Source organism: Myotis myotis, unplaced genomic scaffold (assembly GCF_014108235.1).
Source record: "Myotis myotis isolate mMyoMyo1 unplaced genomic scaffold, mMyoMyo1.p scaffold_m19_p_41, whole genome shotgun sequence".
Taxonomy (NCBI): Eukaryota; Metazoa; Chordata; class Mammalia; order Chiroptera; family Vespertilionidae; genus Myotis; species Myotis myotis.
Genome location: NW_023416348.1, coordinates 1,154,274 through 1,182,130, shown reverse-complemented (window position 1 = coordinate 1,182,130; position 27,857 = coordinate 1,154,274). Strand labels below are relative to the sequence as shown.

Genomic DNA, 27,857 nt, shown 5'->3' with positions numbered 1-27,857 from the left:
CCAGGACCCACCGTGCCCACGTGGTGTCACTGGTTGTGCAAGGCCCTGGCACACCCGAGGCTGGGTGAGAATCTGGGCGGCGGCCAGCCGGGCCTGGGAACCAGGCTGAGGAGCCTGGGGCGCAGGTGGTGCCGCCCCCAGCCTGGCCCACCTGGGAGAGGCCCCAGCTGCACGGTGGGTGCCAAGGTTGAGCTCTGAGTTCATGCTTTTGCCCCAAACCTACAGGGCACAGGCTCTCCGCCCGGGGGCACAGACAGACGGACAGACAGCCGAGAACCCTCCTATGGGTAGTTGAAGAGGTGCCAGGTGCTGGGGGACCTGGAAGGAGGCAGCCCCCGGCTCCTCAGGCCCATCAGGGAGGGGTTGGGGGTGTGGGGGGGGAGGGGAAGGGACCCCCCGGGCAACCCAGGCAGAGTCACAGGTGGGGCCGAGCCTGGGGTGTGCCCACCCCACTGGACCACGTAGACAGACAGAGGACCAGCTTGGGGACCAGATGCCTGGTCTCAGTCCCACCTGGGCCTCTGAGGACGGAGCTGCCCAACGGCCTGGGCCTGCCCGCCCACCTCACACCTGTGGGGGCGCGGGGGAGGGCAGCCATCTGCCCACCCGGAACCAGGGCTGCACAGGCCACCCCCTCTGGCTCCCCAGGCAGGTGGCCTGGCCGGCGGGGCTCACAGTGAGTAGTGAGTCAGGGCCCCAGGCAGATCGGGACTGGCATGAACCCCGTGGAAGGGCTGGCCCACTGCAGGGGCCCCCAGGTAGCAGCAGGCAGGCGAGGACCTGAGAGACGACCCCTCAGGAGAGTTAGAGGGGAGCGCGCATGGGTGGGGGGCTGCCTGGAGGAGGTGACTCCAAGCTCTAAGAATGAGGATTCCCATGGAGGGGATGGGGCAGAGGTCTGGAGGAGGGAACAGCCCGCAGGTGGGGAGACAGGGGAGTGGGGAAAGGGGACCATTGGCCCTCCCGGCAGGGCCTGGCGCACACTCCCGTTGCCCGGGACAGGCTGGCTCAGTGTCTCACCCGGGGTGCTGGCCACTACCCTGTGAGCCAGCGCCTGGGCCTCGCCCCTCCCCACCCCACCCCCCCACACTCACACACGCACACACACACGCACATACACACACACATGCACACACACACACACGCACACACACATGCACACACATACATGCATGCACACACACACAGCGCGGGGCCCCAGACAGACCCACGCACAGGCTCCGGGGACCCGAGAGGGAGTGTCCCTGAGACTTTATTGTCACGCGCCCAGCACAGACACGAGGCCGGTCTCGGGAACAGGACGGACAGAGTCCTGGCAGCGGGGGCACCAGTCAGAGCCACAGGGAGGGGTGCCCGCGATCCCCCCTGCAGGTCACAGGAGGGATGGCTGATGCCGCAGCAGACGGTTCAGTCAGACACCAGGCAGCACTTCCTGAAAAGAGAGGTCTGCTGAGGCCCAGGGCGGACGGACAAGCCCGGGCTTTCACCGGGAGGGGCCCCCTGAGGCCCAGACACATCCACCAGCCTCTCGCATCTTCCCGAGGCCGCGGGGGGAGTGCGGGTGGGCTGGCGGCGGGGGGCTGGCCAGCACTGCCGGGGAGGCAGGGGGGCACCCGGTCAGGGGGGCCCTGGGGTAAGTGGGTCAGGACGGGCAGGACACGCAGCAGAGGCATCTGAGTTGGCCCCTCCTCCAGGAAGCCCTCCCTGACTGCTCCCATCTCCCACCAGCACATTCACCTCCCCCTACACAGTGGGTGCCCGCCCACAGGAGAGGCTCTGGCCCACGCTGCGGTCCGGCCACACAGCTGGGAGTGGTCGGCCCTGCCTGGGGGGACTTACCGGCCCTGGAGCTGGGGCCCCAGCCCCACCCTGGAGGCTCTGTAGGAGAGTCACCACCTCCACGTTTCCAGCGGCTTCTGCCTGCAGGAGGGGGCCCGAGGGAGGAGCTGCTGAAGGGTTACTGACCAGCCACCTGGCCTCCACCCAACCTTCCCCAGCCCAGGAGCCCCCCGCCCCGCCTCCTCCCGCCCAGGCACACAGGGCCCATGTGTCACTCTCGCCCCCACAGCTCCGGCACTGGAAGGGGGTCATCCCTCCCCTCCCCCCCGGGCCCCCAAGTGTGAAGCGTGTTCACCAGGAGAGTGTGGGCATTTGTGGGAGGGGCACGGGGGCTTGCGGAGCTTCAGGGAGGCCTTCCTGGAGGAGGCGGTGGTCCTGGAGCCCGGGGGGCACTCACCACGAGCAGGGCGCTGCGCCCATCGTAGCCCGGCTGCCCCAGGTCAGCCCCTGCCTGCCACCACGCCCACAGGCCTTCGCTGTCCGCCCTGGAGGCCAGCCTGGGAGGGGAGCCAAGGGGGGCCGTCAGGGCCTGCTGGGCGCCGGCCGGCCATCAGCCCACCTGCCTGCTCAGGTGCCGGCAGCGTTGGTACAGAGCCAACGCCAAACAGCTGACCCAGCAGCGCCGGGCCGGCCCAGGCGGCGGGAGGCGGGAGTGGCGGCCTGGGTCTGGTTTCACCCAGAGCGGGTGCCTGTGACTCAGGTCAGGGGTGCACACACGCACACACACACGCACGCACACGCAGGAGCACGCACACACGGGCATGCAGGCCCGGGCACACGTACACACCCCGTGCTGAGAGCTGCGTGCCAGTTTCACATTTCACAACACGCTCTCCCTGGGCGGGGCCCGTGGGGCCAGGAGAGTCTGAGGCAGACCCGGGGGAGGAGGGGCAGGACGGAGTGAGCCCGGCAGCTCACGGAGGTGCCTGCCTGCCCTGGAGGAGGGGGTGGCGGGTGGCAACCCCCAAACCCCTGCCCTCTTGGAGGAGCCCACCCCCAGCTCTGGGACCTGGGGGTGTGGGCAGCCCCCCAAAGCGGCCCTAGTGACCCCCTCCTAGTCAGGAACCCACAGCAGTCCCCACGGCGGTGCTGGGTAACTTCTGGGTGCACCCACCATCCCTTCTGGGACCTGGCTGACCTGACCGCTCCCTGCCTCGGTTTCCCCATCTGTCAGGGAAGCCAAAAAGGCCCACCTGCGGGTGCAGCCTGCACCAGAAGTCCCTCTCAATCCAGACCAGAGGCTGTGGGCGGCCGCACAGGTTCGGCCCGAGCCCCTCCCTCCTGGCCCACCCCCATCTGCTGGCCCAGCACACACTCCTCCCTGACAGAGCGGTGGGGGCAGGGCCCGTTAGCCCTCAGGCGTGACCCCCACGACCCTGAAGCCAGGGCTGGAGGGGAGCTGGGGCTTTGGTGTGGGTGAGGGGGCAGAGCTGGGGGTCTTCTCCCTGTGAGCAGGCAGCTCGCCCCTCCTCACTCCCCGCCCATCGTCCCAAGACCCCACCGTCATCTCAGCCCCTGGGCCCGGGCTCTGAGCTTCAGGGGAGCACACCCCAGCCCCGGCCAGCGCCCCAACCCAGCCACACAGGACAGGCCTCACCCTGCTGTCCTCGCCGCTGCCCCCGTCCGTCCTCCCGCCTCCACCGCCCACAGGCCAGCCTGTGGGCAGCCCGGCCGGTCGCGGGAGCTGCTGGTGGCTCAGGGGTGAGCGACGGGGCCTGGGCACTCTGGGGAGGGTCCCAGGGACAGAGGAAGCCCTGGCCTGCCCTCCGCAGCCACCCACACCCTCAGCGGGGACCTCCAGGCCTGCCCTCCCTGTGCCTGTCCCCTAGGCTGGCTGTGGTGGTCGCGCAGGGCAGCTGGGAGGTCAGTCATGCTGGCAACGGGCATGGTGCTCCGAAGCCCCCACGAGCCGCCCCCCCACAGGCCTCCCTCCCTGCCCGGCCCCAGGCCTCACCTGCACAGCTCTGTCCCCACGTCCTCCAGCTCCCGGGCTGACAGGCAGGCCCCGGCCGCCCGCAGGAGCCCGATGGCGCCCCGGTGCCTGCACGGGAGGGGGTGCTGAGACACTGCGGGGCTCCGGGCCTGCGCTCAGGACAAGAGCCCCCTGCCCCAGACCAGACCCCACACCCCCGCAAGTCCAGGGCACCCTGGCTCCCCAGGGCGGGCCAGCCAGCCCCCTGGGAAGCTCCTGCCTCGCCCCCCGAGGTCTCCCTGCCCCCCATTCTGGGGCTGCGGCACCCCTGTGAGCACCTGGGACAGCCTGCCTGGGGGACAGTCCCCAGGCCCAGCTGCCCGCCCCGTGGCACACCCACCCCAGCCGTGCTGGGCCTGGGGAAACGGAGTCCATGGGGTGGACTCTGCCCCTGGGATGGGGAGGGGACAAACGTGGGCTGGGCTGGGGGGAGCAGGCCTGGTGTGGACAGGTGTCAGAGGCCGAGTCCCGGGCCAGCCGGGCTGAGCCGGCCACGGGAAGGTGGGTGGGTGTAGCTCGGGAAGCCAGGGCAGCCCAGCCGCTGCAGTGGAGGGTGGAGACACCCCCCCCCCCACAGTGTCCAGGTCGACCAGAACCCCACGGCCACCTCCCCTCAAGGAGGCTGGAAGGAGGGTGACCCCAGCCCTCCCTCCCCCTCCCCACGCTGCCAAGAGCCTGCGGAACCACCCCAGGGCACAGCAGGGTGGGCAGGGGGAGGAGGCGGGGAGACCGGTTTGGGGGGTGTTGTGACAGCCGGGCGCGGGTGGGGAGGAGGGTGGGCCCCAGGTGGGGTGACCTCATGTGCTACCCATCCCCACCCCTGTGAGCTCCAGCCAGATCGCTGGGCACTGGGGTCCACCCTGAAGGCCCCTCCGCCCTCTGCCCTCTGCCCTCTGCCCACCGCCCACCGCCCACCGCCAGGCCTGTGCTGAGGGCTCCGTGCTCACAGGAGCCTGGGAAGGAGGTGGAGCCCTTCACCCTTCACCAGGGGATGCACCCTGCCCAGGGCGCACAGTGGAGGAGGGCACCAGGGCTGGGCCCTGACAGTCTGGGGGCCCAGGCCCCATACCCTCACTGTCTGCCCTGAGACTCCAGAGCCCCTCCCTGAGATAACTCAGGACCCGCAAGCACGCCCCATGCCCCCCACCCCGCCCAGAGAATGCTGAGGGGCCCGGGCCAGGGTGGGGCCGGGGTGGAGGCTGGGAGGGGGGCTGGGAGGGGGGCCGGGGTGGGGCCGGGGTGGGGCCAGGGTGGGGCCGGGGTGGGGGCTGGGAGGGGGGCCGGGGTGGGGGCTGGGAGGGGGGCTCGGGGGGGTTGGGAGTGGGGCTGGGAGGGGGGCCAGGAGGGGGGTTGGGAGGGGGGCTGGGAGGGGGGGCCAGGGCTATGGACACGGCAAGCCTGGCTCTGCCCTGGGAGGAGGAAGACTTCCCAGGGGTGAAGAGCAACGCTGAGGTCACTGCCCAACACACGTGTTCATGCGTGCTCACAGAGACGCGCACACAGCTGCGTCCGGGGCTGCTCTGGGCACACGCGGGCAATGGGGCCGGACGCCAGCCGGCCCTGCCCCACCTCCTGGGCAGCCACAGCGCCTGCCCAGCCCCTCCGGCCCTGTCACCTCAGGGCCACCACCCCCGGGTGTGGACTGTCCGTCAGGGCAGGTGAGGGCGGCCCCAGAGAGAGGCCGGCCTGGGGAGGGCGAGGAGATGCCGGAGAAGGCAGGCGGCACCCTCAGGCCCACGGCCCGCCCGCCTGACCACGGGAGGGAGTCACCGGGCAGCCCAACAGGTGCAGCCCCTCACGGCAGCGTGTCCGGAGGCCCCGGCTCCGGCCCTGCCGCCGGGCAGGACACCCCACTGCCTCTCCACCCGGTGTCCTCTGCCCCCTCCCTCGAGGAGACCCCACTGGCACCCCAAACACGCCCCGGCCGGGCCCCTGCCTCTGAGAAACAGGGTGTGGGCCCCCCTCGGAGGCACTCCTCCCGCCGCCGGGCAGGCTGAGCCTGTCTGAGGGCACCTGTGCCCACCCAGCCTGGCGCCTGGCACCGTCAGCCGGCCCAGAGCTTGCCCCGCCCGGAGGTAGCTGGGTCCACCCCCTGCCCACATGTGCGCGGGGCCGGTACCTGCCCTTGACGGCCAGCAGCAGGGGGCTGAGGCCCTCCTGGTCCCGAGCGTCCACGGCCGCCCCGCAACGCAGCAGCAGGCTCACCGCCGCCGTGTGGCCCCTCCGGGCGGCCGCGTGCAGCGGGGTTTGACCCTGAAAGTCCTCCAGGCTCAGGTCGCTGCCCTGGGGTGACGTAAGGACATGTCCCCACTGCGGAAGGGCTGGCAGGGTGAGGTGGGCCACCGGGAAGGGACAGGCGAGGCAGGGTGCCCCGGGGTGGGGCCCGGCATGGGGCGCGATGGAGCCCCAGAAAGACCACCCTGCCCCCCCCCGGCCCAGGGTCGCACCCCCGGGGGCTCACCCGCTCTGCCAGGGCCTGCAAGGCCTCCAGGTCGCCGGCGTGGGCCGCGGCGCAGGCCAGGCTGGGGGTCAGGGCATCTCGCACAGCATCCGCCTCCTGCGGGGGAGGGGGGACGGAGCATCTGGGACCTTGCCTCACCCGGGGTTCTCAGCATCCCCCAGAGCAAGTCCAGGGCGGGACGCTGCCACCCACTCTGTCCTCACCAGCTGTGCCCAGGGCCCCTGCCCCTGAGACCCGCCTCCTGCACCACCTTCCGGAACATGTGACCATGGGACTCGGGGCTCTTGGGAGGGAGTCAGCCCCCCCGCCCCAGAAAGAGCCCGCTCCACACATCCCAGAGCCCCAGCACCAGGAATGTGGGCTATCTAGCAGCTCACCCGATGCCAGAGGCCGGGGGTCCCAGCAGAGGCCGGGCCAGGCAGCCCCGCACCGGGCTCAGCCCACGCCCAGCCCACGCCCAGCCCGCACCTGTGGCCGGGCCTGACCACAAAGCCACCCAAATAACAGGCCACACGCATCCGGCCTCATCTGACCACCACCCAGGGGAACCGCAGTTGAAGCTCCAAAGCTCCCATGACAGGTCCGCACACCCCTGCCGTGCTGAGGGGAAACTGAGGCACCGGGCGTGACCCAGGGCCACCCTGGGTGCATGTTCTGTTCCTGCCAGGCTCCCACGCCAGGTCTCACTTCACCCGAGGTCGGGTGTGTGAAGGGGCACAGGGAGGCCCCAGCCTCCCCTGCAGACCTGGCCCCCAGCCCCCCTCCTCTGCCCTTCCTGGTCCCGGCAGCCCGGCCGAGAAGGGGGAGGAGAGAGAGCTCGAGGCCGGCGGGCCGTGGGGCCTAAAGCCTCACCCGGTGGAGCCCGTGCTCAGAGCCTGAGAGACCGCTGAGCTGGAGCCCCTGCCTTCCAGCCCCCAGGACCCCACCTCACGAGGCAGCCTGCACCAGGGCCACAGCGGCACCGACAGCAGCCTGGCACCGTCCCTCCAGCGACAGTCCCTCCAGCGACAGTCCCACCAGCGACAGTCCCACCAGCGACAGTCCCACCAGCGACACAGTCCCACCAGCGACAGTCCCTCCAGCGTCACCGTCCCACCAGCGACAGTCCCACCAGCGACAGTCCCTCCAGCGTCACCGTCCCACCAGCGACAGTCCCTCCAGCGACAGTCCCACCAGCGACAGTCCCACCAGCGACACAGTCCCACCAGCGACAGTCCCTCCAGCGTCACCGTCCCACCAGCGACAGTCCCTCCAGCGACAGTCCCACCAGCGACAGTCCCACCAGCGACAGGCTGCAGAGGCTCTCCCGCTCCCTGGCCTCCTCCCTCGCTGCTCCATGAACCCGCAAACCCTCCCGCTGTGGATCTGACCTCGGAAACAGGGGACCTGGGTCCGTGCCTGGTGGCCGGCGCCAGGCACATCCCGCAGACCCGCCCCCACGGGCGTACCTGGCTGAGGCTGAGGAGCTGGGCCACCCCGAGTCCCAGGCTGCTCTGAGGGGAGGGCCGGCATGTGTCCGCCTCGGGCAGCGTCATCTCGCCCCGGAGGTCCCTGGCCAGCAGCTGGGGGAGCACAGAAGGGCAGGCCTCGACTCAGCCCCGTGGCCAGCGCCCCGTGGACATGCAGTGAGGGGCGCCCTGGGCCTGCGGCTCCTCCATTCGGGCTCCATCGGTCAGCCTGAGCACCAGGCCCTGCAGGCCAGCCCGCCCTCCACCCCTCCTTGCTCAGGGTCCCCAAGGTCCAAGGCCCAGGCCTCCGCCCAACCAGGGTGGCTGTGCCTGGGGCTGCCTGGGGGGTGTGAGGGACTCTCTGGGGCAGTTTGGGGAGCCTCTGGGTGTGCCCGACCTCAGGCTCCCCAAGAAGGTGAAAGGACACGTGGGGGGTCGGCAAAGGGTGGGGAGCGGGGCCCCAGAGCGGTCCCTTTGCAACATGGGAGGCCCATATCCTGCCCCCTTTCCAAACACAGACACAGCCCTGGACCCCGACCCCCGACCCCCCTCCCCCGTCTGCCCTATCACACCCCAGCCCGCCCTCAGGATCCCGCTGACATGCCCACAGCCTGAGGGGCTCGCACCTCCTTCCTGTCGTCCAGGCTCAGCCCGGGCTGGCCCAGCACATAGGACAGCTTGGCCAGGGCAGCCTCGGACGTCATGTCGAAGCCCGAGATGATGCCAGCTCCCGCCGAGGCCTGTGGGGGAGGGGCGGCGGTAAACTGGTGTGGGTCCCAGCCCAGCTCGCCCTGTGCCCTCACCAGCCCCCCCGGCCCCCCACTATGCCCACCGCAGCCTTCAGAGGGGCGCGGTGAGGGGGGAGGGGCGGTGGTGCCCTCGCCCACCCGCTCCAGGCCCAGCCCTGCCCACCATGCCCGCTGCGTAGTCCGAGGTCACGGCGCCCTGCAGGCAGTGGGTGCAGTTGAGGATCAGCAGGCCGCGCGCAGCCGCCGCCCGCAGCTCCCGCAGCAGGTCAGGCTTGGTGGGCCCGTTCCCGGAGCCGAAGGTCTCCATGACCACACCCTTCAGGGGCGGCTGCAGGAAGGCCCGGACCTGCGGGCCAGGAGGGTGTGAGGCCTGGGCGTCCTGGGGGACCGGCCAGAGGCAGCCGCTGCCGCTGTGCTCCAGCTCCAGCGTGGCGGGCGCTCCACCCATCCTCCCAGCGGGCCCCTGGCCCCTGCTGTGTGTGCGCGCGGCTGTGGCCGGTGTGGGGATGCCCCGGCCACGGGAAAGGGGTCAGAGGGGGCTCCCACCTCCCGCCCGGCCTAGCCCCCCCGCCCGGCCGCCCGCACACGGGGAGGCTCCCAGCAGCCGGGGTTTGGGGAAGGCCTTGCAGCTAAGCCCACATCCCCAAAAGGTGAGATTGGGCCCCAAAGCCCCGAGGAGGGGGGAGGGTGCAGGTCCCCCACCCGAGCCCAGGACACACCCCCTCCAGGCACGAGGGGCGCCCTGCCTGAGGCCGGCTTCTGGAGGCGAGCAGCATGTGCAGCGGGGGCAGGACGGCAGGGCAGGCGGGCAGGGCCAGCTGGTGCTGCACTGGGGAGCCCCGGGGGCAGGGGAGCGAGGGCACTCGGGTGGGGGGGGGGTTTGGCGGGACCTACCAGGCTGGCAGGGATCCCAGGGTAGAGGCGCAGCAGGCCCACATCACGCTCCATGCAGCTGTGCACCGCCAGCCGGGCCTGCCCACGCGCCTTCCTCACCAGCTCCCGGTTGACTGTGGGGGCAGAGGGGCCGCGTGGGGCCAGGGAGCCACCTTCGGGCCAAGACCCCAGCCCAGCTCCTCAGCCCTTTGTGCTGCTGGCTCCCCGCCTGCCCCCGGCCCTCCGCCAATCCCCGCCATTTCCAGAGCCCTGAGCGTCCCCCGGCCACTGGGCCCTCCTGACGCCCAGCCCTGGGCTCACCAATACCTGGCGTGTGCCAGGTCCCTGGGGCACAGTGCCCAGGGGGGAGGAGGACCCTGGGCTGGGGCCTGCCTGAGCTGCGGCTGCATAGGTGGTGGTGGGGGAAGGCATTTGAGGCAGAGGAACAGCAGGTGGGAAGGCCAGGAGGCACAAAAGATGGGCCAGCCGCAGGATCCCCAGCAAAGTCTGCTGCCCGGGACCCCGGGGGAAGTCGGGGTGGCCTTCTCAGAACAGACAGCCTCACCTGCCCCTACTGGGCACCTACCTGCCACAGCTGAGAGAGTGAAGGAATGAGTGAGTGAATGAGTGAGTGAATGAATGAGTGAGTGAATGAATGAGTCTTCTGGACCCCTCCCCATTGGGGAAAACAGCCTCCATCGGATTCACCCCAAAGCCTCAGAGGCCTAATGTGTGCCCACCACTCCCCATGGCAGGGTGGGTGACGGGGGTCCCAGCCCTGTGGGTGGAGGGGCAGATGGTTGGGGTTGGTACCCCTGAAGCCGCCATGCAGAGGCTCGGGGTCTCCAGTCTAAAGGCCACTGCACCACCAGGACCGACCATGGGGGTCCCCGGGGGCGAGGGGCTGGGCAGCAGGTCCAGCCTGCGAGCCCCAGGAGCCCGGTGCCCAGCGGGAGCCCCTCTCGGCCCGGCAGCCTGGCTGGGGTTAGAGCCCATCCCGGGCACAGACACCAAGAGGCCCGCCCATCCCAGGACACAGAGGCCCAGGGGGGGAGCCCAGCCGCGGCTGCCAGAGTCAGGGCAGGGGCTGGAGGGGACGGGGCTCTCGGATCTCCGCCCCCACGGGGTGGGTGTCAGCCTCTGTGCCCGCTGTACCCACCAGAGCAATTCACACGTGATAACGACCTGGGAGACATTCCAGACACGCTGCCCTCTCACGGGGAGCTGGGGGGCAGGGGGCAGGGGGCACTGGAGGGTGGGCAGCCGGGAGGGGCCAGGAGGGCAGAGGCTAGGAGACCCCGGGGCCAGGGCAGCAACCAGAGGGCCTTTAATTCAGGGCCCCTGGCCCCAGGTGGGGAGCAGATAAGACAGTGGCAGGTGGGGGCTGACTCCACAAGGGGGTTATGGCTGCAGAGGGTTTTAGAGACAAAGATGGCCACGTCCCCACAGACGCCACCCCCTGAGCCCACAGGGCCAAGTCCCCGCCCGGCCAGGCGCGCTGCCCACCACCAGAGAGGACGAGGCCTCCTGGGGGCCCGGTGTGGACCACGTGCCTCGGCCACTGGACAGCTGCAGTCCACAGCCGGGGGGGTCAGGGGCTGGCCGCCCCCTCGGACCCGGCGGGGCAGGCCCGCAGCACCCCCGCACCCACCCGCACGGCTGTCTCCTGAGCCCCCTGCCCGCCGCCTGCGGGACCTCTGGGAGGGCAGTGAAAACACAAGAACCGGGGAGGGGCCCTCCGGCTGCCGTGCCCACACCCCAACCACCCAGGGCCCCGCCAGCCACACCCTGGGCCTGGGCAGAGCTCCCTGTTTCTCAACAGCAGCTGCCAAACCGGACAGGCCTGGGCGGGTGAGGCCGGGTTCTCACACCCGCACGCAGCCCAGCCGGTGGGAAGCCAGCAGGGACCTGGGCCTGGGGGCTCCGGGCCCTCTTCCCTGGGGCCAGCCTCAGCCCTGCACCCGCCGAGCCTCTGGGCCGGCAGAGCAGGTAGTCCTGTGCCCGTGGCCTGCCTGGGCTTGGCGAGACCCCGCCAGGGGCCCAGGACCCAGCACCCTCCTCTATGCCCGCCAGCAGGCTTCACCCCCCAGGCTCCACTCCTAAGCTCCAGATAAGGGGTGACTCAGCCCCCACGGGGGAGGGTCCCTGCTCCTTCCTTCTTCAGCTGGGCTGGGTCTCCCCACACAGGCAGGAGGGGCTGAGTGCCACCACCCAGCATGGGCAGGGAAGCCAGGCCTTCTGTCAGCGCCAGCATAGGTGCCACCCCCTCCAGGAAGCCCCCTGGATTGCTCCAGCTCTCAGCGAGCAGGAAGACCCTCCCCCAGCCCCCAGAGTCCTGGGAGTGCTGCACAGGCGTGAGGTGCACTGACATGTTCTGGGCCTCACTCCCCCGGGAGGCCCCCCAGAGGGAATGAGGGAATGGGTGGGGTGGGCCCGGTGGGGTGCAGGTCAGAACTCGGGAATGGGAGTCGGGGCTCGGGGCCAAGTCAATGCCCCCCGTGTGGCCCTGCCCCTCTCCACCTCGGTCCCACCATGGGGCCCTCCTGCCCTGACGCCCTGAGCCCCTGGCAGAGGGACCCGCCCGTCACTGTGCCTGACCCCACAGCTGTGTCCTGACCTGAGATCTGAAGGCTCTGGGGGAGTTCAGGGTCACACGACCAACCCGCCTGCTGGGAAAGAGCCCGTCCCTGCAGGACTGCACCCTAGGCCTCCAGGGCTCCCCCGTGCAGACCCCACGGGCGCCACCTCGCAGGGGCAGAGGCCGTGTGGGCGAGGCCACCTCCTTGTTCCGAGGGCCGGACGCTCAGGCAGGCGGACCAACCAGAAGAGCTGGTCCTGTGTGTCCCGCAGAAGCGGCCCCACCCGCAGCGAGGCCCCAGGGCCCAGCGCCCCCAGGAAGGGGCCACAGCGGGGCGGGGCGGGTGCTCCAGAGCCCCTGCTCCGCCAGGAAGCACAGGCACAGCGGCTGGGGTGTCCCTTACACGCCAGGGCCGGGGTGGCCAGGCCCCTGGGGAGGACCCACATGTCACAGGGCCTGGGGACGCTCTGGCCTATCCCAGGAGGGCTGCCTGGGTGTGGGGGGGAGGGGAGGCACTGGCCAGGCCCACTCGGACCCGGACAGTGGGGGACACCACGGGCCTGCAGGTCTAGGGGACCCTTCGGGGCCATTCGGTGGCCCTGAGCTCGGCCCAGCAGCCTGGTCGAGCAGCTCCCACAACCAAAGCAAGTGGGGCGTCCTCCCCGGAGGTCAGGACACATGACCTGCTGGAGACAAGGGGTGCAGGCTGCCTGCCAGGCCCAGGGGACAGAGAGAAGGGCCCTGGGACCAAGGTGCATGGCGGAGCCGTGGCCTCTGAGAGGGCCTCCTGGGCTGGGGCCACCTGGCGGGGGGTTGGGGGGCACACGAGAGGCAAGTCCCCCAAACCTGCTCCTCCTCCGGCCGACTCCTGGCCCGGGATCCCCCCGCCCCCCCCCCAAACCCCCCCTTATCTCCCCTGCCCCGGGGCAGAGCCGAACTGCGCTGTCCCAGCTCAGGGGCGGTGGGTGCTCCCGGCCCAGTCTCTCCACCCAGCTCCCTGCAGGGTCCGCAGGCGCCTCCCGCCACCCATGGCCCCTTCCCGGCACACCGCTTACTGGTGACGTCCGCGCCCACCACAGCCAGCGGCGGCAGGTTCGGGGAGCAGAAGGCGGCGAACTTTCGGGCATCCACCTTGGTCACCCGCGTGCCCCGAAACAGCTGGTTCTGGAAGAACAGGCAGACCTACGGGCGGGGGGGTGGGGGGGGAGGCGGGGGCAGCGGGTGACAGGGGCCCGACCGCCCCTCCGTGAAGGCCCCCCGCCATGTGGGGGGCGGGAACCTCATGAATGACTCCTGGGCCCACGCGCCCGGGCCAGATGCTGAGGAGGGAACGGCCGGCTCAGAACCACGGGTTCTGTCTGCCTCGTGGGGGCTCACCCACGGGCACCAGAAAGGCGCCAGGTCTGGAGGGAAACCCATAGACTACGGCGTGCCCGGAGGCCACGTGGGCGACCTCCCTCCCTCCCTCTCCCACGGCGCACATGCGTGTCAATCACAGGTGCGGGCAGCCCTCAGACCCGAGCCCCTGCCTCCTGGGGTGGGGGGTGGGGTACCTCGGGGATCACGTACTGGCCGGCCATGAGCAGGGCCCCCAGCAGGTTCTCGCGGCCGTCGCTCCACAGCGCGTGGATGGGCACCTGGGGAGGCGCACAGAGCTAAGGCCGCGGCTCAGGCTGGGGGAGCAGGGTCTGCCGGCCCTGCCCCCCCGAGAACCGCCCCTGCTGATGCTACTGGCCCAGCCCGCTCTTCCCCTCGCTGCCCCCGCTGGTCCCACACTGGGAGCTCCCGCCTGCCTTCCTGCCACCCACAGGGACCTCACCACTGCCCAGCCCAGCCCCTGGTCCCGAGGGCACCGCGCTCCTCGCTGCCCCGGGCAGGACGGGCCCCGGGTCACCTGGGCGCCCGTGAGGACCACGGTCTTCTGGAGGTTCTCCAGCGCGAAGGCGAGCGCGGCGGCGGCGAAGGCCATGGTGTCGGTGCCATGGATCACCACGAAGCCGTCGAACTGCTCGTAGCGTGTCTGCGGAGGGCGGCTCGCTCAGCCCGGCGGCTGCGGCCTCCTCCTGGGAGTGGGGGCCTTCCCCTCCACCGCCGGCCACGGGAAGGGCCCGACACAGAGCGGGGCAGGGTGGGCGCCGGGGACCTGGCCTTGAGGCCGGCTGGGCAGGCTGGAGTCCCGGCCCCGCTCCCCCCGCCCCGGGACGGCTCCTTCCCTGGCTCCTGCTGTGAGCCCACGGTGTCGGGGTCAGTGGATGTCCCCCGAGGACAAGCAGGGCCCCCTCTCGGCTTCCCAGTAGTGTCCCCCCGAGGGGAGGCCCAGGCAGGACTCCCAAGAACACTGGTCAGTGGGGGACCGGCCAGAACCCAGCTCAGAGAGCCCTGTGCTGAGTGACATCCGCCCCAGGGCAGCAGGAGGGTGTGGGGAGCAAGCCCTGGGCCTGGCTGTCCAGCGGGTGGGCCAGGCATGGGCACAGCGATGGGCGGAGGCACAGGCAGCACTGGGAGAGGCAGGGGATGCAGGCAGGCGGGCAGGTGCCGGCGGGCGGGGGGAAGGGTCCTTCCAGGCACAGCCCTCCTGGCCAGCTCAGCAGGAGTGAGGGTGGCTGCGGGGACAGCCTCCGGCCACCACCTCCTGGAGGGCTGCCAAGACTGAGCTTCGGAGTGGTTGCGAGGGGCCCAGTTTCGGGACAAGGGGACCGTGGTGGAAAGACCAGCAGCTGGCGGGGATGGCAGAGCTGAGCCACCAGGCGGGCTGGGGCGCCATCTGCTGGCCACACAGGGCTCGGTCACAGGCAGGTGACTGGCTCCAAAGGCCCTGCCTGGGCTGGCTGGACCCTGCAGCCAGGACAGTGGGCATGTGCTCAGCAGCGCGCAGGCCCCTCGGAAGGGAGACTGCCCTGGACAAGGGCCCCGACATGCCCACTGGTAGCCGGTGGCCCCATTCAGGGACATAAGGGCCAGGCCCAGCCACACGCCCTGTCCCAGACGCTCACAGTGAAGGGGGAGGCAGGAGACAAGCCGTGACTGAGGGCCAGGCCCTGGGCTGCCAGGGAAGGGGAGCCTGTGTGATGAACCCCTGGGGGCCAGTGAGAAGTGGGCCTGGAGGATGGGAGGGCCCCCACCCCGGGAGCCAGGACCAGGATCGTGCAGGATGGGGTGGGGGGCGGGGGACAGAGAGGACAGCTGGTGGAGGGCGCCCGGGCCTCCGGAAAGGCGTGCTGTGAGCCAAGACACCCCTCGGGGCCCTGCACCCTTTCCTGGCCCTGCCTCGCGGGTGGGCGAGGGGCGGGCAGCGGGGAAAGGGCCAGGTGTGGGGCTTGTCAGTCTGCGGGCAGGTGCCACACACCCGGACCCAGGTTCCTACTGGGACAAACCAAGCGCATGAACCAACCAGAACCGCTGTCTGTCACCGGAAAGAGCTACCCTCCTTGCACGGGGAAGGGGAGGGCGGGATGAGGGTGGGCAAGGGCCTCAGAGGCCCTGCAGCTGGGAGGTGACCCGAGGGCCTGGCACTTTCCTGAAACCGCAGACCCACGACATACCCAGAGCGCGCTGCCCAATAGCCCTGCCTGACTGCAGCCCCGCCCACAGTCCCAGCCCCTCCCACATGCTGCAGCCCCGCCCACTCCCACAGCCCTGCTCAGCATGCACAGCCCCGCCCACTCCCACAGCCCCGCCCACAATCCCAGCTCCACCCATACCTCAGCCCCTCCCACGTGCTAAAGCCCCTTCCACTGCCACAGCCCTGCTCAGCACGCACAGTCCCGCCCACTGCCACAGCCCCGCCCACTCCCACAGCCCCGCCCACAATCCCAGCTCCACCCATACCTCAGCCCCTCCCACATGCTGCAGCCCCGCCCACTGCCACAGCCCTGCTCAGCACGCACAGCCCCGCCCACTCCCACAGCCCCGCCCACAATCCCAGCTCCACCCATACCTCAGCCCCTCCCACGTGCTAAAGCCCCTTCCACTGCACATTCCTGCTCAGCACGCACAGTCCCGCCCACTGCCACAGCCCCGCCCACAGTCCCTGCTACCTCAATGGTCTGGGCAATCTGAACCCACTCAGTGATGGTCATGTCACTGGAGTCGAAGAGGGGCTGGCACTCCAGCACCGTGTAGAGGATCCTCTGGTCGGGACTGGCGGGCCTGCGGGGGCAGAAGGGCGGTGCCCACTGACTCCACCTTGGCCACCTGTTCCCCTCCAGCCGGGGCCTCTGCACCAGGCTGTGTCTGCGCTTCCACACTCGCATCCTGAGTACAGGGCCCGCCTCCCTCCCTCCAGCCGGCCTTCCCAGGAGCAGGGACGTGGGGCTGGGAGGGCCGAGCACAGCCCTGAGGCCTGGGCCAGGCCGGCCTGGGAGGCGGTGGCGGCCGAGGAAGGTCAGTGATCAGGAGGGCGACTCCCCACGCGCCTGCCAGCCGTGAAGGGCGCCAGGCAGCTGGGCCGAGAGCCGGGAAGCAGGGCCTTCACGTGGGAGGAGGGGCCAGCGGGCCACCCCAGCGGGTGGGGTCTGAGGCGCTCTCCAAGGGGGACTGGGTCAGGTTAAAGCCGTGGGAGTGGACATGAGTGACGGCCCTCCCCCGGACAGCCGGCCACCCCCCTGGCCACCGCGAGGGAGCCCACACTCACGGCAGCACCAGGGTGTCCTTGGGGAGGCCGCGGGCCCGGGCGTGCTCCTCGTCGTGGAACATGGGCAGTGTCCTCAGGACGGCGGCCAGGCCGCTCCCCGGGACCAGCACTGCGGGGGGGAGGGGGTCAGGGGCTGGCGGCCACCACCAGCTCCCACAGCCGCGGCCCCTCCATTCTGTGTTGGGCATTTACTGCCCTGTGCTGGGGGCCAGGCCTGGGCAGGGGTGTGGGCAGGAAGCAGGGCTGGCCCAGGTGAGCTCGGGCCTCAGGGAAGTCGGAGGCCAGGTGGACAGGCCTGCAGCTGCCAGGGCCCCATGTCCAGGTGAGCCCACTCGGGCTCCTGGGGCCTTGGCCCTCTGTGCCCTCTTTCTCAGATGCCCACTCTCCTGCCCCCACTCCACAGAGCACCTACAGACACGCTCCTGGCTCTGCCAGGAAGTTCTCAGCCCCAGCTCTCTTCCAGCCTGTCAGGTGCTTCACCCCAGCTCAGGACACTGCCTCCAGGAAGCCCTCCATGATGCCCAGGCCCTGATGCCTTTCCCACATGCCCTCCATGGCCTCTGCTCCCTCCAGGGTCCAGCCCAGGCCTCCGCCTGCAGCCTCCGTGCCCCAGAAATATGCTTCTACCGAAGGCCCTGGCAGAAAGGGCGCCGGGTTCTAGGCAAACCCTAAAACAGGGGTGGGGACGTCCAGCCCCGCCATGGCACCAGGGGTGAATTAGTTCAATGTCTGACCTCATAGAGCAGGCTCCTTTTTAAGTGGATCATTTTGTGTGGCCCGAGGGTGACGTTACAAATGTCCAACGACCCTGGGCAGGGAAAAGGGTCCCCACCCCTGCCCTAAGCGGTCACAGTGTGCCTCCTGGAGACACGACTCCTCAGCACAGGCCTCCGCCCCACACTGCTCCCTCCAGGCACCGCACCCTCGGGCACAGTCACTCCTCGCTGAGGCTCTGCTGGGCGTCTCCCATGTGCTCGGCTGCACTGGGCACCGGGACTCAGCAGCAAGGACAAGGTCCCCACCCACCCCCACCGAGAAGTATCCTCGGCTGGAACATGTAAGGCCTTCAGGACCACGGTCAGCGGTCACTCCCAGGTGACAGGCTTGCCCCAGCCTTCGCATCTGCCGGGTGTATCAGTCCCCGCTGCTGTGTAACAAACTGCCCCAGTCTGGGCTGAGTAAAACAGCACCACTGCTGCCTTGCGGCTCGGGGAGTGTTGGGGGCTGTGTCCCAGCTCCCTCGGCTGTTGTCAGAATCCGGTCCCATGTGCGGACCACTGTCCCGGCTGCGTCTGACCCGTCACCCTTGGCTTCTCCAGCTCCCAGCAGCCAGGCCCGGGCCCCTGGCTCTGCCTTCAACGCCAGGTCGAGTCCTCACGCTTCGAACCTGTCTGACCTCCTCTGCTCATCTTTTCCCTTAAGGAGCCCAGAAGCCCGCTAGCCTGATCCCCGAGGGTCCGTCTCTGGGGCTCGGGGCCAGTCCACTCCCTCCCTCGGGGTCAGCAGCTGAGCTCAGACCCCCACTCCTCACCCTTGGGGCCGAGGGCACCAGTTTCCATCCTGTTATGTGTCCCGACAGCTTGGCCTTAGGACCAGGGCAGTACCTTCTCTGGTGTCCACCACCTGGAAGGTGCACTGACCGGTGCAGCGGGCGGCCAGGCGCATAGGCCGCGGGTCCAGCCCCGCTTGGTCCGGCCCAGCCAGCTCCCAGGCCACTGTGTCAGGGGGCCCAGCCCACAGGGGCTCTCGTCCTCTCAACCTGTGCTGCTTGTCAGCGCTGGAAACAAAGGGCTTCGCTTCCTCCACTTTCTTGTTTCCCATAAACGGCTCATCGTTTGCGTCGCGCTCAACCCCAGGCCTGACCATAAACCCTTTTTCTTAGAAAAATTTCTGCATGGAAAACAAAGCAGCTGTTTTCCGGGAAAGCTCTCCTATCGGTGTAATACCTGGTCATTAGGGTTCCCTCAATGAGCCCGGCCGCTGGCTCCGCGCTGAGCAACGACCTATGAACCAGGCAGTCACCTGTGGAAGCCGCCTATTGTCTTGCCCGGGAGGCTGGTGACCCTGAAGCCCTGGCAAGGTCAGGGCTGTGCACCCACTGTTAGTCCAGACAATGGCAGCTGAAGCCACTTCCCCATTTACTATTATGTAAATCCCTGCTGATGGGCTAGTCAGCCTGTTCCTGGAAACTGCCTGCCTAAGGGCTATGGGTGGATCCCAAACCAATAAAAGGTTGGTGAGGCCTGAGCACCGGGGGAGTCCTTCCCCTTGAGTTGGACTTGCCTGCCTGGCCCCTCAATATTTCCAAATTATTATTTCTTGTCTCGTCTCTTTCATTTGCGTGCGGCTCCTCTTCCAAATCCTGAACCCTGAACCACGTGGGACGTGGGGGAAACAAACATACAACTCTACACATCTGGCGCCTCAACGGGACGTCTGGAAGAGAAGACTTCACTAGAGCGAAGAAGCGAAGGTTCACCGTAAAGGTGGGGAAGAATTCACCGTATGGGGGGATATTTCACCGTAAAGGTGGGGAAGAATTCACCGTATGGGGGGATATTTCACCGTAAAGGTGGGGAAGAATTCACCGTATGGGGGGGAGATATTTCACTGCACACAAAGCCCACAATCAGCCGCAGAATCACGACCTGTAAGTAGGGTGGGAACGTTTCCTTAGCCAGGCGAATGGGGCAGAATTCGGCTTAAAAAGTAAGAAACTTTATTGAACGTTTTTGGTTTGCATGCTTAAGGAGTTTAAGTTTCAGAAGGTAATCTCTTACAGCTTTTGCATGTTATTATAGAACATAACCCTTGGTTTCTTGAAGAAGGTACATTAGATCTTGAATGTTTTGCCAAAAGTTGGTCAGAACTTGAAAAAAAGGTCAGCAGCAGGGAAAAACGTGCCTCCAGACTGTTCCCCTTGTGGAGCGCGGTATTTCATTTGCTAGAGCCTTTAGGAGAGGCCGGGAGGATAGATCTCCTCCCCTTGCACCCTCTGCTCCTATGTTGGGCCGGAAAGAAACTCACTACAGACTGATTCATCTGCCTCTCAGCATAACCACTATCGCTTGTCTCATTTTTGTTCTCATGTTTATTTCTAGTCTGCGAATGCGGAATGAAGTCTTAAAAGGACTCGAACCCTTTTAGGTGGCATTCACTTTCCAAGATTTTTTAAGGAAAAGAGAAGGGGGAGATGTGGGAAGCCGCCTATTGTCTTCTCCAGCAGAGAGGTGTGGACGAGGAACCCGGGAGGCTGGTGACCCTGAAGCCCTGGCAAGGTCAGGGCTGTGCACCCACTGTTAGTCCAGACAATGGCAGCTGAAGCCACTTCCCCATTTACTATTATGTAAATCCCTGCTGATGGGCTAGTCAGCCTGTTACTGGAAACTGCCTGCCTAAGGGCTATGGGTGGATCCCAAACCAATAAAAGGTTGGTGAGGCCTGAGCACCAGTGAAAGTCCTTCCCCTTGAGTTGGACTTGCCTGCCTGGCCCCCCAATATTTCCAAATTATTATTTCTTGTCTCGTCTCTTTCATTTGCGTGCGGCTCCTCTTCCGGATCCTGAACCCTGAACCACGCGGGACGTGGGGGAACAAACAAACACATCTACACAGTCACAGCTCGATTCGCGGGCAGGGCACAGCCCGGGTTGCGGGCTCGATCCCCAGTGTGGGCGTGCGGGAGGCAGCCCATCAGTGATGTTTCTCTCTCCTTTCCTCTCCCTAAAACGCAATAAAAGCAGATACACACATTAAAGATCCCTCAATAAGATCCAAGGGCAGCAGTCACATGACCAGCCCACCTGCTGGGAGAGAGCCCATCCCTGCAGGGGCTGCACCTAAGCCCTCCTCTGCCCCTCACCCCCGTCGCTGCCCTGACCTTGGCACGGCTTGGCCGCGCCGTGTGCCCTGGCGGCTGCTGTTTACCTGCAGGCGCAGAAGTGCCCTCGACAGTGACGATCCAGACAGCTTTGCTGAGGCCGGGCCACCTCCCTCCCGACCTCCCGGGGGCAGAGCCCACGTCAGCAGCCCGGCCAGTTAATCATTGACACCGACACCATCTGAGGGAACGCCGGGCGGGGGGCCTGCGGTCCCAAGTTCACCCCCCTCCACCCCCCACCCCTGCCAGGCCAACTCTGCCCTGGACATGGAAAGGTCCACGCCACCCGTGTCTGAGGACAGCCAGACACCTCAGTGCGGGTCAGGGGCACCGGGGCCCTCGCTGCTTCTCTCCTAGGGGGTCAGTAGGGACAGGCTCAGGTCTCCCCTCCTTCACCCCCGTGGCCTTTCGTCTGGGCCACCACTGCCTCCTGCGGGGGAGGGTCTGGCAGCGGCCGGGAGGCACGGGGGCAGGTGCCCAGTGGCTGGTTCCTTCTGGGGCAGAGCCCTCAGTTCAGAGCAAAGACGCTGCCACTGCCGCCGCGATCCCAGTGGGCCAGGCTGGGGTGCCTGCTCTGAGACCCCAGGGCTCAGAAGGCCGGTGTCCCCGCTGGCTGGGGCAGGCTGGCTGCTCTGAGCCTGAAGGGGACGCCAGGGGGCCAGCCCCAGACGAGTGGGCAGGACAGCCCTCGAGGGAGCAGTGGCCTCTCTCCCCAGCCCTCCCAGACACAGGCTGGTCCAGCAGTCAGGTGCCCGCGGCCCCACGGCCCCACGGCAGGCTCCTCTGGGACCACCCCAGTCCCGGGGGCTGCTGGTTTAAGGTCCAAGCTGAAGGACCGGCAGCCCTGTGGTGGGAGTGTGGCGCGGCCCTCCTGGCGTCCACCAGCGGCGAACTGTCCAGATCGGGGATGCGGGAGGCACAGCAGCGGACAGCAGGCTCCTGGCAGCCCGGGGAGCCTCGGCCGCGATGCAGAGCACCCTGTCCCAGAGCCCGAGCCCCTCCGACAGGGCCCGGCCACTGGGCGCCCTAAGGATGTCTGTGAAGTGACCGTCGCGTGTGGTGGATGGACTAACGGGGGCTGAGGCCCGGGAAGCACTGTCGGAGGGCAGAGGGCAGAGGGCTGAGGGGCTGCTTCGGTGGGCAGCGTGGGGAAGGAGGGAGGAAGGGACAGGAAGTGCCCAAGGACGGGCCAGGGCAAAGGAGAACGTTAGATCTGGTGGGGTGGGGGGTGGGGGGGGTGCTGAGTTAGCGCTGAGGCAGGGAGGCAGGGAGGCAGGGAGGCAGGGAGGCAGGGAGGCAGGGAGGCAGGGAGGCAGGCCTCAGAGGGGCTGCTGGGAGCGGGTGGGGAGGACGCCCAGGGCCGGGTGTGGGGCCGCCCCAGGTGTGGCCGGCACGTGGGGGAGCGGCTGGGAGGTGGCAGGACAGGGCCTGGGAAGTGGGGCTCCCGAGGGACAGTTCACCTGTGGACGGCCGGAAGGGGAAGGGGCTGGAGGATGAGGCTGAGGCTGTCCTGCCGCCCGGGGAGGCGCCCCACAGGCCGGTCACGGCGCCCGGAGCAGCCCCTGCGGCGGGACCGCAGCGCCGCCCGGAACCGGACAGCGACGCTCTTCCCTCCCCGAAGGCAGCCCGGCCAGCAGCCTTGGGACTGGGAGCCCTGGCGGCCCTCGCCGCACACAGAGCGGCCGCCCCTGCTGACTCCGGTCAGGCCTGGGCCACAGGCAGACAAGACACAGCCCCCAAGCCCCCTGCACGCTGGCCTCCCCCAAAGGGTCGGAGCCCCCAGGCGGCCAGGAGCTCAGAGCAACAGGGTGGCTGGGCCGCATCACCGCGCTCAGGTCCTGGAGGGGCGCCCGCGGCGGTCGGCGGGGGGAAGGGGCGACGGGTGCCCGGCCCCGCCTCCCACCCCAGGCCGGGCAGGCACCGCAGGACGCGCTGGCCGCACGCCCCCTGCCCTCCAGGTGCAGGCACCTGGGCCGGAGGGGCTCGGTCCGCGGCTGGGACCACCCGTCCCGCCGACCGGAGGCCGCCCTTCCCTGCCGCCCGCCGACTCACCTCCGCGGTGGCTCCGCATCCCGATGGTGCCCCCCGTGTAGATGGCCAGGAGCCGCCGCTCGGGGCCCGCCGCGCGCGCCATGCCGGCAGGGGCCGAGGGAAGCGGGCAGAGAGGGCCGCGGGCGCAGGCAAGGCTGCGGGGGAGCCCGGGGACTTCGGGGGGCTCTGGGGGCGGCGGGAGCCGGGACTGAGGAGGAGAGCGCCCAGGTCACCGGGGATGGGGGTGCTCGCTGGGGGCGGGGCCTGCTCGGGGCGGGGCCTGCTCGGGGGCGGGGCCTGGGGGCGGGGTCTGCTCGGGGGCGGGGCCTGGAGGGCGGGGCCTCAGCTCCCGGGATCCCAGGGTCCCGGGACCTGTGACAGGGGCGTAGGCTCGTGCCCCACAGACAGTGGTATCAGCAGCCGCATGGACCCGGTGCCCAGAGAGCCGGCGCTGTTGACCACCTTCGGTGTCCACTCCATGGGGGCCGGGCATGGGCAGAGCCCGCCCCTTGCACCCCGTCCAGGAAGCCCGAGGGGACCAAGGGGATCTCCAGGGCAGAGCCAGGAAGAAAGTAGCTGCAGCGCAGGCTCCGTGCGGACTGATATGGAGCCTCCCTCCTGGGCACCAGCCCCCCAGCGGGCGGGGCTCTGTATCAGTTTGTGGGGGGTCTGTATCGGTTTGTGGGGAGTCTGTATCGGTTTGTGGGGAGTCTGTATCGGTTTGCTGGGGGGTCTGTATCGGTTTGTGGGGGGTCTGTATCGGTTTGTGGGGGTCTGTATCGGTTTGTGGAGGGTCTGTATTAGTTTGCTGGGGGCTCTGTATCAGTTTGTCGGGGGTCTGTATCGGTTTGTGGGGAGTCTGTATCGGTTTGCTGGGGGGTCTGTATCGGTTTGTGGGGGGTCTGTATCGGTTTGTGGGGGTCTGTATCGGTTTGTGGAGGGTCTGTATTAGTTTGCTGGGGGCTCTGTATCAGTTTGTCGGGGGTCTGTATCGGTTTGTGGGGAGTCTGTATCGGTTTGCTGGGGGGTCTGTATCGGTTTGTGGGGGGTCTGTATCGGTTTGTGGGGGGTCTGTATTAGTTTGCTGGGGGTCTGTATTAGTTTGCTGGGGGGTCTGTATCGGTTTGCCGGGAGTCTGTATCGGTTTGTGGGGGGTCTGTATCGGTTTGTGGGGGGGTCTTTGTAAGTTTGCTCTGGCAGCCCCAGCAGGGGGGCAGATGGGCAGCTTATACACAGACCGTGTCTCAGTCCTGGAGGCTGGAGTCTGAGGTCTGGGCTCATTCTGGGCTCCGCCCCAGGCCCCTCCTTGGAGCCTGGACGGCCCTCCTACACGTGATCCCCGGTGTCTGTGTCCACATCTCCTCTACAAGGTGACCGGTCGGGCTGGCTGGGACCCACACTCACGGCCTCCATTTACTCTAGTCCGCCCCCAAAGGCCTGGTCTCCGAGCACAGTCGCATTCTGAGGTGCTGGGACCAGCGTTTCCACACGTGGGCGGCGGGGATGGGTGTGTGGGGGGACCCAGGCCACCCAGGCTGCAGCTCCTGTCACTCTCCTGCTCTGCGTCTGCCTTGGGCTCTCCCTGCGGGTCTGACCCGGGCCTGGGCCTGGCTGTGGCAGGCCGCTCTTCCCCACGGGCCGCAGTCCACGCCTGGGGGAGCCACGGGAACACCCGCGGCCACGGCCCGGAGACGGGGCTCTGGTGCTGCCCTAACAGCGCTGCTCCTCCGGGGGTGCAGGCGACGCGGGTCTCTGGGCCACAGCTGCTCTCCGCCCGCTTCCGCTCCAGCTGCATCTGGCTGCAGCTCCCTGCACCCATGGGCTCGCTCACCGGCTCTTCGGCACTGGACTTGGCAGTGGTTTATTGGATGTGACACCAAAAGCACAGGCAAGATACGCAAACAGACAAATGGACACAGCAGCTTAAAACATCTGTGCTCGAAGGACACAAGGACACAGCGGGAAAGCAGCATTTCCCAGCCCCACAGCCGATCACGGCTGGACGCACGCACACTCCCTCTGACCCAGCAGCCCCGCTCCCGGGGGTGCCCAGAATCACTGCGGGTCCTGAGGACACGCATGCACCCGTGCTCACAGCTGCCCCTCACAGCAGCCAAGAGGCGGGGCCCAGTGTCCTTTAAGGATGAGGGTGAACGAAGCCGTGGTGTGCGCCGCACTCGGGGACCTGCCCCGGTGCCGCAGGATGGACCTGGGGGCCTGTGTGGCGGGACAGCTGCTCACTGCTCACAGGGGACCCAGTCCGAGCGGGGCGGGAGGGTGGGGGCGGGGCGGGGAGGGTGGGGGCGGCCCTCTTTATGGGGAGCTTCTGACAGCGATGGGAGTCCTGGAGCCTCTCTCAACAATGTGAGTGTCCCGAACACCTGCAATCGGTTATGATGGAAAACGCTGTGTTTAACTCAGTAAATGAGTCAGACAGACAGACTAGGAAGAAATGTCACAAACAGGCCTGGCAAAGGGCTCGCATCCTGAAGGAAGGAACTCCTACAACGCCACACCGAGGGGGCTCGGGCAGGAAACGAGCAGGAAGTCCCTCCAGTGCCCTCTGCTGGCAAGGCCTGGCGTTGCGCCCCGGAAGCCCGAGGAGGCAGGTCCAGCATGCTGGGGGCAGCAAGGCAAGGCGGCAGCGGCAGCGAAGGAGCGGCTGGGGCTCCAGCCAGCAGGGGGCGCACGCGCTCCAGGCCCTTTGCGTATGAAGGTCAACGCCACCCGCTGGATGACCCAGGAGGCCCACCTCAGGCGTCGCCTGTCTGTCCATGAGGCTTGTTCACAGTTTTATTCATAACTCCCATCAGTAGGAGAATGAAACTCCATACCCGGTGCTGAGCAAAGCTGTGGCAGGAAGGAGAGCGAGCTGCAGACTCCACGTCCACGAACGCGGACGCCAGGCAGGCGAGGCCACAGCGGCGGGCGCGGGCGCGGGCGCGGGCAGGACTGCTGTGGTGCGGGTCGCCCCGAGACAGCTGCACGGTGTGGGTTCAGCGGAATCCACCGAACCAGGACTCAGACCTGCGCGCAAACCCACCTAAAACAACGCGAAGGGAAGCGCCTCCAGGCAGGGCCGCGCGGACAGGGAGGGCGGGGAGACCGCGGTCTTCCAGGTCTATGTTGAACGAGTTACGCTAGCCTCTAGTAAACCCAACCACCAACCACACACGTACGGGACGATCCTCCAAGTTGTTCATAAAAACGCTTCCGCCAAGTTGGAGTCCTGCTTTGCTGAAATTCCTCAGCGACGTGTCCGACCTCATTTCCGTACAAGGTGTCCCTAGTGCCAACGGCTTGCAAGCTCGCGGGAAGCTCCCAGTCCTGCAGCGACCGCCCCGGGGCTGAGAGGCGGCAGGTGGCAGTGCTCCCGTCCTGAGGCCCCACTTCCTGAGGAAACAGCGCTCCCTCCCCTGCCCTCCCCGCCCCTGGAATTGGTAGCTGAAACCAAGTGTGAAAGCTCACTCGGAAAGGCTTGGAAAGGCGGAAAGGCGACTGAAGCAGGAAGATAGTATGTGAGCGCTGACAGGCGGTTTCTAACTCCAGGTCTCCAAAAGCAACCCTTGTTTAAGGCTCCTCCAAAGAATCCCCATCGTGCCCTGACCATGTGCTCAGTGGTTAGAGCGCTGGCCTGTGGATTGAAGGGTCCCGGGTTCGATTCGGGTCAAGGGCATGTACCTGGGTTGCAGGTTTGATCCCCAGTCCTCAGAGCATGTGCCCTGACCAGGAATTGAACCCTGAACTCCTTCCTAGGTCCACACTCACCACTGAGCCGCGCTGGCTGGCGAGGCCTCTTTGAAAGGCAGCTCCTGTCTAACAGCCTGTAACCGTGGCCACGAGAGTGGCGGCTGACTCCCACCCAGCGGGGGATCCCGTCAGGACACAGGCCCGGGTGCCGGCTGGACCCTGTGTGGGCGCTGCAGGAGGCGGCCGATCAATGTTTCTCATCATTGATGTTTCTCTCTCTCCCTTACACTCTCTGAAATCAATAAAAACATTTAAAAAAATAAAAAGAGGCCTATATTCCTTTATTGGTTTTATAACTGGATTTTTTAGGATAAAACACATTTCAGTCTCCTGATTTAAAAATGTCAGAAACAGAAACTGCGTCTCATGCTTTTATTGTCTTAACAGATGCAGCTGCCAGGTAATCTCTGATTTCCAAAATGCGAGCCAAGAATCGTAACTTAAATAAAAACCTAAATCACACAAAACAGAGGCTCCTTTCGCTGACATCAGACATGTTCCCTCGTGGACAGTTGGAGAAGCAGCCGTGGCACGTGGCGGGCGGGGCAGGGAGTGGGGGGGGGACAAGCGAGCGCGGGGCTGCTGAGCCTCCGTCACAGCAGACACGGCTCTCCGTCCGTCCGGGCGTCTTTCAGAGCCACCCAGCGCCTCGCAGATTCTGTTTCCAGGAAAGACAGGCTGGGTTCCGGCCCTGCCCGCCAGGCAGGGAAAAGGAGCGGACCGAGCTCAGGCACAGGCGGTGGAGGTGCCGCCCGCCGCCCGCCGCCCGCCGCGCTAGGAGCTGAGCACGATCAGCCGGTGCAGCTGGTACAGGAAGGTGCTCTTGCCGCAGCCGCCCTCCCGCTCCGCCTGCTCCATGACCAGCTTCGGGTCCACCTGTGGCACAAAGGACACGTCAGGCGCGGCGCTGGGCACCGAGGAAAGCAAGAGAGGAATAAAACGCACACGCACACGCACACGCACACGCACAGGCGTGAAGCAGCGGGAAGGAGTGAGTCTCCAAGCAGCGTTTACAGATCGCCTCTCCCGCACTCAGCCCACAGCTGTGTCACGTGTCTTCAAATCCCTCGAATAGCACAGAGCCCTCCCTCGGGCACCCCCACGCTCCTGTGTGGACGTGACAGTGACTTCACTATAAACATACAAAGCACGTTTCCTAAAACGTTGATCAACCTCAAAATGAAGTTCTGCTCTGAGCTTCACCCCCGGGAAACGGCAGGGGGTGGCTGGGCCCCACCAGCAGAGCAGGCTCGGGGCGGCCCTGAGGCTCTGAGACGAAGCTGGTCAAGGGCGCATGGAGCGAAGGCACGCGGCCCTGGAGAGGGGCCTCCTCACTGACTGGCCGAGGGCGAGGGCCTAGTCAGCTGCCTTCATCACAACACCCGGCTCTAGAGTTACAGCTTGGACCCCTCCCTGGGCCCTTTTCTCGACACACACTGTACCCCGTGCCCTCCCCTTCCGGGGGCGGCGCCCAGGTGCGGAGGCCCTGCCAGGCCACGACGCCATGGGCTGAGCGGGGCCCAGGTTCCCTGCGGAGGCCCAGGCCCCATGAGGTGAGGCCAGGAGGGGACCAGGGCTGGACGAGGTGGTGCGGGTGGGACCCAGCTCGAGGGTGGCTGTGCACGGGCGAGAGCAGCGTCCACA

At 67.6% G+C, this 27,857-nt stretch overlaps 2 protein-coding genes across 3 annotated transcripts in view; both read right to left on the bottom strand.

Annotated features, from left to right (window-relative positions):
* Positions 1–1,225: 1,225 nt before the first annotated feature.
* ASPG (asparaginase) lies at positions 1,226–22,695 on the bottom strand. 2 transcript variants are annotated; one of them, XM_036306443.1, is made up of 16 exons: positions 22,485–22,695; positions 16,554–16,662; positions 15,958–16,069; positions 13,815–13,940; positions 13,474–13,557; positions 12,976–13,102; positions 9,364–9,476; positions 8,633–8,815; positions 8,347–8,460; positions 7,721–7,834; positions 6,273–6,368; positions 5,931–6,094; positions 3,794–3,880; positions 2,237–2,336; positions 1,840–1,920; positions 1,226–1,432 (listed from the first exon to the last, which is right to left on the bottom strand). In XM_036306443.1, exons 1-16 carry the CDS (start codon positions 22,564–22,566, stop codon positions 1,412–1,414), a joined length of 1,713 nt encoding a protein of 570 aa, XP_036162336.1. In that variant the 5' UTR covers positions 22,567–22,695; the 3' UTR covers positions 1,226–1,411. The 2 variants fall into 2 exon arrangements, with proteins under 2 accessions (XP_036162336.1, XP_036162337.1); XM_036306444.1 differs by having other exon boundaries at positions 12,976–13,084.
* A 4,069-nt stretch (positions 22,696–26,764) lies between these two features.
* TDRD9 (tudor domain containing 9) overlaps positions 26,765–27,857 on the bottom strand; it is a 58,280-nt gene continuing 57,187 nt past the window's right edge. The window contains exon 37 of the mRNA XM_036306432.1: positions 26,765–27,089. Coding sequence (XP_036162325.1) covers positions 26,988–27,089 — 102 coding nt within the window. The 3' untranslated portion in view covers positions 26,765–26,987. The remainder of the gene's footprint in view (positions 27,090–27,857) is intronic.

Coding starts and splice junctions, on each gene's coding strand:
- ASPG (XM_036306443.1), bottom strand. CDS start 22,566: ATGGCGCGCGCGGCGGGCCCCGAGCGGCGGCTCCTGGCCATCTACACG. Junction 16,070..16,553: donor AAGGACACCCTGGTGCTGCC/GTGAGTGTGGGC, acceptor CTGCCCCCGCAG/GCCCGCCAGTCCCGACCAGA. Junction 6,095..6,272: donor TGCAGGCCCTGGCAGAGCGG/GTGAGCCCCCGG, acceptor ACGTCACCCCAG/GGCAGCGACCTGAGCCTGGA.